General features: G+C 43.8%; 1 protein-coding gene across 1 annotated transcript; it reads right to left on the reverse strand.

Annotated features, from left to right (window-relative positions):
* Nucleotides 1-394: 394 nt before the first annotated feature.
* Nucleotides 395-6254, reverse strand: rtca (RNA 3'-terminal phosphate cyclase). The gene is made up of 11 exons (XM_044129288.1): nucleotides 6062-6254; nucleotides 5802-5902; nucleotides 3675-3818; nucleotides 3472-3595; nucleotides 2856-2914; nucleotides 2632-2773; nucleotides 2426-2547; nucleotides 2302-2360; nucleotides 1602-1696; nucleotides 1429-1533; nucleotides 395-649 (listed from the first exon to the last, which is right to left on the reverse strand). Exons 1-11 carry the CDS (start codon nucleotides 6104-6106, stop codon nucleotides 551-553), a joined length of 1095 nt encoding a protein of 364 aa, XP_043985223.1. The 5' UTR covers nucleotides 6107-6254; the 3' UTR covers nucleotides 395-550.
* Between the last annotated feature and the right edge of the window lie 794 nt (nucleotides 6255-7048).

The raw sequence follows: 7048 nt of genomic DNA on the forward strand, positions 1-7048 counted from the left end.
CGTCATGCTGCAGGACGGCCGGCGGACTGCGAGGACACTGAGCCGGGACGCTGCGGCGGTACCAGCGGCGACCCGGATCGGGTTTCGGCCGGTCCCGGAGGAGGACAGAGGTGTGAGCTTACAGCAGCCTCGGGTTTCAACACATCGAGCGCCGAGCCGGACTCCAGCTCACCTGCAGCAGGTCAACACGACACCGCGCCGCTGACGCCACGGAAACGGGGCGGCACAGGAAGTTCTGGTTCTGATCCAGCAGCTGGAGTCTGGAAAAGGTCACGCTTTGTTTTTGTTCTCCCATCCTCAGCTGGAGGAAACTACATTACCCAGAATTCAGCTGCACTCAATCTGTTTCCCAACAACAAAATCTTTAAAATGAAACAAAAACCATAAAAACATCTTGATTGTTTGGAAGATTTTTATTAATCATTTCATCACATTATTAAGGAAACAAAAAAAAAACCCTGAGCAACAGAAACTAAGAGGGTCGGCCATGTCAGGAGCAGCTACGAGTCCAGCAGGGAGTGTGTGTGTGTGTGTGTGTGTGTGTGTGTGGCTACAGGTTGGGGTTAACCACTCCGGATCCTTGACACTCGATGATGTATGTGACGCTGCTGCTCAGCTCGTCTTCGCTCTTTGTTATCGTAAACTTCGCCTGCAGACACAACAGGAACAGGAAGAATTAAAGTTTCAAAATAAAAGCCTATTTGAGTTTATTTTTATTCTAGTTATAAAGATATCTTTCTCCTGGAAAGATATCATATCTGATATCTGGAAACTAGAGAGGAACATCTGGAGGAAATGTTTCTACCATCCTAATGGGGAAGCACGGTGGTGGCAGCATCATGTGGGGAGATTTAAACTCAAATCACAAATCATTATTCTTTTCCTGCAGCAGTCAGTCTTTCAAGGCTCTAAAAAGGCCTCTGACTGAGGATGGCTGCTTTATGACAGTTCATGACAGGTTAACAGCTCCATTTTCCCAGTAACACGTCCTGGATGAAATCATCACTGCTGATCCTCCTCCTTTGCTTTTGCCACTTGAATCTCTGATAGAAGAGACAGTTTGAACTTCCTCCTTCTCTCAACTCACAATTCAGGAATTATTTCAGTTTTTGAGATGCTAAACAGCTGCTCTAGGTTATATAAAAACCATCCCTTGTTGCCACGGTTACGTATCGTAACTATCTGAAAGTAAAAAGAAGTGAGAGCAGAACTCCTTGGCCTCGTTAACCAGATGAAATAACTGAAAACAGCAAGTAGTTCACATGATTTACCAATTTCTTGGCAGATTTCAGTGAGAAAATGATTAAGAATCTGTGATTTATTACTTTCAGAAACTAATATGAATAATTTCGCAGCCAGACTTTAATCATTTCTCACTGGAGCGTCTCCAGCTGTGATCTGATCCGGTTTAGCTTCTCGCCGTCTGACCTGAGTGAGCTGCTCTGCGACGTGGATGGCCGTCTGCGTGTGCAGCGTCACGGCGCCCGTCCGAATCCTAGACGTTCCCTTCGCCAGCGCCATGAAGATGATGAGCTGCGGAGGAGGAAGGGTCAGTGACATCATCACGATCATCATCATCCTCGCGGCTGCTGCAGCCTCACCTGGTCCTGCAGGAACTCGTCCACGCAGCCGTTGTGTCTGAGGTTTCTCAGCAGCATCTCTGCAGCTTCTATTCCCACTTTATCTGCGTAAACACCTGAAACGACAGGTCAGAGGTCAGGGGGCGGGGCTAGGAACCTGATTGGTTGAACTTGGTTGACTTTATTCTTGTAATAAGACTTATTCTGTTAGCACGGCTCTAAATTCTGTCTTTGTCACATAATTTTATTCTCATGAATAATAAAAATAGTATCCCTGCTCTAATATTTTATTGTAGTTGATCTGAATTCAAAGTCCAAATAAACAGAACCTGTAAACAAACTTCTGAAACAAGATGGCCGCCCTGGGAGTTCTGACATCACTCTGAACTCTGGAGGAGTACAGAAAAAAAATAACAAAAAAATCATATCAGCCCTGGTATAAGTGAATCTTTTCCTCCAATAAAACCATCAAACTGCTCCTGATTCCTCTGCAGTGATAAAAACATTTTGATTGGTTTCCAGAGCCGTGCTGCCCCCTGCTGGTCATCACTGACATAAACACTCTGATTGGTTTCCAGAGCCGTGCTGCCCCCTGCTGGTCATCACTGACATAAACACTCTGATTGGTTTCCAGAGCCGTGCTGCCCCCTGCTGGTCATCAGTGACATAAACACTCTGATTGGTTTCCAGAGCCGTGCTGCCCCCTGCTGGTCATCCTCACCTTTCTTTCCCAGAGCCGATCCTGCGAACAGGCAGCCTGTGGAAGACTCTGCGATGATTCTGAAACAGAACAACCAATGAGAGAGCTGCTGGTGCTGTGACATCAGCGGGTGGGCGTGGCTTACATGATGCCGTTGCCGTTCCCGTAGGCCTTTTCCTTCTCTTGCACCGCCTGGATGTTGATGTAAAGTTCTTTGATTTCCTTCCTGATGGTGCGAACGGCGGCGGCTGACATGTCTTTAGCCAGCTGCAGACAGGAACAGGAAGTCAGCTCAGACAGACAAAGCTAGCCAAAATAAAAGACTTTAAATCAGTTGAGAGGGACTTTTACTTTGAAGGGCAGGACTCCGGCCACAAAGGCTCTGCCATGGATCTTTGTGATGTTTCCTCTGTCCGTCATGGAGACGGGCTGCAGCTCCTTGAGCGGCTGAGCCGTCACCGCCACCTCCCCGCCGCCTTTAGGGTAGTAGCCCCTGCAGCACAAACAGACGCCATGACAACCAGGGTCTCTGACAGGAAACAGCAGCCGGACGGCAGCGGTGTCGGGGGACGGACCTCATCCTGATGTCGCAGTCAAAATGGACGCCGAACCTCTCCACAACGGGCTTGAAGACCTGGAGGAGGAACCAGGAAGTTTATGGAGAATTTATGGTTCCAAACTATAAACATCTGCATTAAAGGTGCAGTTTGTAAGTTTTATAAAAATAATTTTAAAAACTTTTTACATATTTGTTGTAACTGCCACCATGTTGTTGCAGTATGATATGAACCAGACAATCTGAAAAATGTCTCTTTTAATTAGATGTATGAAAATATCTGGTTTCAACTGTAAAAAACGTTTTTTAAACAAATTTAAACTTTTAATCAACTGTTTGATTAAATAATACACTTTATTAACAAACTGTGCAGTTTGAATATCAAGCATTATAAAGGACTTCATACACAAATCAAGAACTTTCCAAACCCTGAAAAACACCAAATCAAAATTCAATAATTTTCAAGGATTTCAAGCACCCATATGGACTAACAGAATGGATCCTGTGTTGAGTGTACTGATATAAACAGGTTCTTACTGGACCTACTGGTCAAAATTCAACAAACTGGTGAATCTTTTATGTTGGATGCGGCTACAGTGACCCCGTTGCTCCAGCAGGGGGAGCACTCAGCTTACCTTTACAGTGTAGTCGATCTGCGGGGCCATCTCTGCGTTAGTTCCTCCTTTCAGAAGGAGCTGTGAGGCGGCGTCAGCGTACAGCGCGCAGGGCAGGGCCGCCTGCAGCAGCAAACACACACTCCTGACAGAAAACACACACATTACAGAAACCGTGGCCGAGACGCGTTGGGGCCGTGCAGCCGCCACCGGCGGCTCCTCACCCTGCGGTCTGCGTGTCGGCCGTGTGGTTCCCCGACCGGACCTTCCCTGGAGTCAGGCTGATGTCGGTGGAGCCGATGCTGGCGCCCTGCAGGCTGCCGGAGCAGAGGTCTGAGACCAGCTGGAGGCCCGTCAGGTGCTGCGGCCTGAAACAAAAACAACAAACACGCAGCGTGAAAAGGGTTTCAACTGGGAAGAAAAAACAAAAACACAGGAAGAAAGATTTAAACTGAAAAAAATACAAATAAATGATTTAAACTGCTGAAAATACAAGCAAGGGTTCAAACCGAAAAATAACACGCAAGAATGGGTTAAAGTGAAATAAAAAAAAGACGCAAGACTGACTTAAAGTGATGAAAATATTCAGAAAGAAAGGATTAAACTGAAAATAAAACACGCAGAAAAAACGTTTTAAACTGAAAAAAGCGACATAAAAGGTTCAAAAACACTCAGAAAGGCTTAAACTGATAAAAATAGGCGTAAAGGAGGGTTTACACTTCATTCTGCACAGAGAGCAGTTTTCTGACCAATTACCAATTTTTAAGAAGCCTGACCTGCTGATTCCAATTTTGGCCAATACCATTTTTTTATCTGAAATGTCACTAAACATAACAATAAAACTGAGTTGGTGGCAGTGTGGTGACTATTATTAACTAACAGCCAAACCTCTAACAGAACAGAAGAGACAGTGGCTGATGTTTAGACCTCTGCTGAGGTCGATCTCCCCAAATTAAAGAAACCGGCGCTGATTAATTGGCTGGTTGACAAATCGGTGCACCACTAATTTAATTGCTGAAAATATAGAAAAAGGGTTGAAACTAAAGATGCACTGATTCAATATTGACCTCATATTGATATTGGTTCTGATATTGAAAAAAGTCTAGATTGAATAGTACAACAATGTTTCCGATCCCTGAGAGCACATCTACTCAGTCTAATTCTATGCTTTGTGCTGTGAGTGACATCATGCTTTATTCTTTATTTTACATTTTATTTAGAATGTCTAATTATATTTTCTGAACCATTGGAAAGAAGGTTTGTTGAAGCTTAATTTTATGTGTTTGAAAAATCAGTCAACCAGTTTCTGTCACTTTCAGTTTTTTTGTTATTTATTTTTCTTTGGCTGTTCTACTCCTGCCTGCACTGACTGAACAAATTAAAACTGGTTTTGACCAAACTTATCAAGTGTTGGTGTTTAAGTGAGCTGCACTACTGCAGTTATCACATACATTTATGTCTTTTTGTTTTGTTTGTTTTTTAAACATTTTAAGTCAATTCAGTTGTTTTTCTGTATCGACAGGCCGATAGCAGACCTCAGATATTAGAGTTATTATTAAAGTAATAGAGATTTCAGGTTATATCCCAGATTAAATTTTAAATTATTTCTTAAAAATACATTTGGACTCTCGCAAATAGAACATGGGAAAGTTGTTTCTTTAAAAAAAAAATCAAATTGGAAAAATGTGTCAATGTCACACAACATTTGAATTTAGATAATAAAAAACAGAACCAAAATAAAGGTTTGTGACCAAATAATCACATCTATATCTGTGAACCAATCAGAACGGCTGAACATTACTAATTGTTTTTTGTAAAAATATCAAGGTCCAACAATCTCCAAATAGTTCACTACTGAAATTCAGTTCATGTTATCTGAAAATAGCATTAAATTGGAGGAATTTTTTCCAGTTTTCATTGAAAGCAACATCATGTCAGGTTGATCTAAAAGCTGAGAGTCTAGTTCTTATATCTCTGAGTTGATGGATGTTTAACGATGAACATATTTTTCTGGATGAAAGGAAGCAGCAGAGAAAACAGGGAATAATGTGAAACAGAAAGACGCTCCTATTGGCTGATTCACTGACGCTTCAGATGCTCATTAATATTCTTATTTATGGAGATTTTTCAATGAAGACTGGTCTGTTTGGAGATCCTGGAACATTAAATCTGTTAAAAGTTTAAAATCATCAGAATCCATACGAAAGTTGCACATTTAACCTGAGCTGACTCATAAATCTGATGCGAATAACCGAACATTAGAGTTGATTAAACGGGGTTTTGTCCTTTTAAAACTGACTGAAGCAACTTTAATGAATAGGCTAACGTTAGCCTGTTAGCCGCTAACCCACCTGAGCCCCGGGGTGCTCCTGCCTGCCCGGATCTTGATGATCTTTATGGCGGAGCCGGTGATGCAGCTGAGCGCCGCCGAGACTCTCAGGATCTGTCCGCCCTGAGGAGAACCGACAGCGGGGTGAGACAGAAGCCGCACCAGAGGCGCTGAGAGGCGGCTGCTAGCCGCTAGCTCCCCGTTAGCCTGTTATTATCAGCGCGGAGGAGGAACCTCTGCGGGTTTCCCGTTGTTTCTCTGATAATTATAGTGAATACTCACTCCCTCCATGACGCTGCCGTCTATCTCCACCGCAGCAGAGTCCATTTTGATTCACTAAACTCCACTTCAACTTTCTCTCTCAGTTGTCCTGCTCAGCTGCTGCCTGCAGTACTTTTCCAACTGTTCAGTCCGGCGGAATCAAGTTGGAAAGGCAGAACTTATTCTACTTCCGGTTACTCTCAAAATAAAATGCAGATAGCTGATGCGATTTCCTCTGGCTATTAAAGTAAAGCAAAGCTGTTAATGAAGATACATTTTCAACTTTTTCAATGGCCTACATGTATAGGTCATATATGTATCTATAAATCGATCTGTGCGCGGATGCAGGAGCCCTTCTGCCACGGCTGCGGTGACGTCACAGGGAACTCTGTTCCTCATATATATATCATAACATAGAGCTGACAGGTGTCGCGCTGCCGACTTTTTCCTTCGTCTATCTAAGGGTGAGCAGCTCCCCTTTCTCCTCTCCCCCACGAACCACGGCGGGACGGTTTTCACTCATCTCCAAGCTCTGCTGCTCTCCCACACTTCTTCAGAGGGGGGACGGAAACGAGGGGCGACACATCCAGCTCTGGAAATACCGGCTGCTGTCGCGCTCTGAGGACTTGAACGCACTGCTCTAGGACAGAGACACAGTACATGCTGACGAAGAGCAGCAGCAAGAACCGAAATCAAATAAAGTGTGGGAATCAGAGAGATAGCGGGGAGTCGGAAAGTTTATGTTCTATTCATTTTATTCATTCACAATACATGTTATCTGGAGGAGTTTTACAAATCAAACAAATCATTTAGATTCAGCTGTACTTTCGGCCACGCCGTGCATTAAGAGCAGTTAATTTCTGAATTGAGTTGTACAAGTTTTTTCCATCAGTTTTATTCACGTTCCTGGAGTTTGTGAAGCGAGCAGGCGGCGGAGTTTCAGTCCGGTGTCAGGATGGTCCGGGTTGCTGGACTGAGATGTATTTGAGAGAATCCTCTTGTCCACAT

Source organism: Gambusia affinis, linkage group LG10 (genome assembly GCF_019740435.1).
Source record: "Gambusia affinis linkage group LG10, SWU_Gaff_1.0, whole genome shotgun sequence".
In the NCBI taxonomy this organism is placed as follows: Eukaryota; Metazoa; Chordata; class Actinopteri; order Cyprinodontiformes; family Poeciliidae; genus Gambusia; species Gambusia affinis.

Excerpts from the sequence above, each read along its gene's own strand:
- rtca (XM_044129288.1), bottom strand. The coding sequence starts at position 6,106 with ATGGACTCTGCTGCGGTGGAGATAGACGGCAGCGTCATGGAGGGA. Across the intron at positions 2,915-3,471 it reads AGATCGACTACACTGTAAAG|GTCTTCAAGCCCGTTGTGGA; the intron begins GTAAGCTGAGTG and ends TTCCTCCTCCAG. Across the intron at positions 1,697-2,301 it reads ATCGGCTCTGGGAAAGAAAG|GTGTTTACGCAGATAAAGTG; the intron begins GTGAGGATGACC and ends CTGTCGTTTCAG.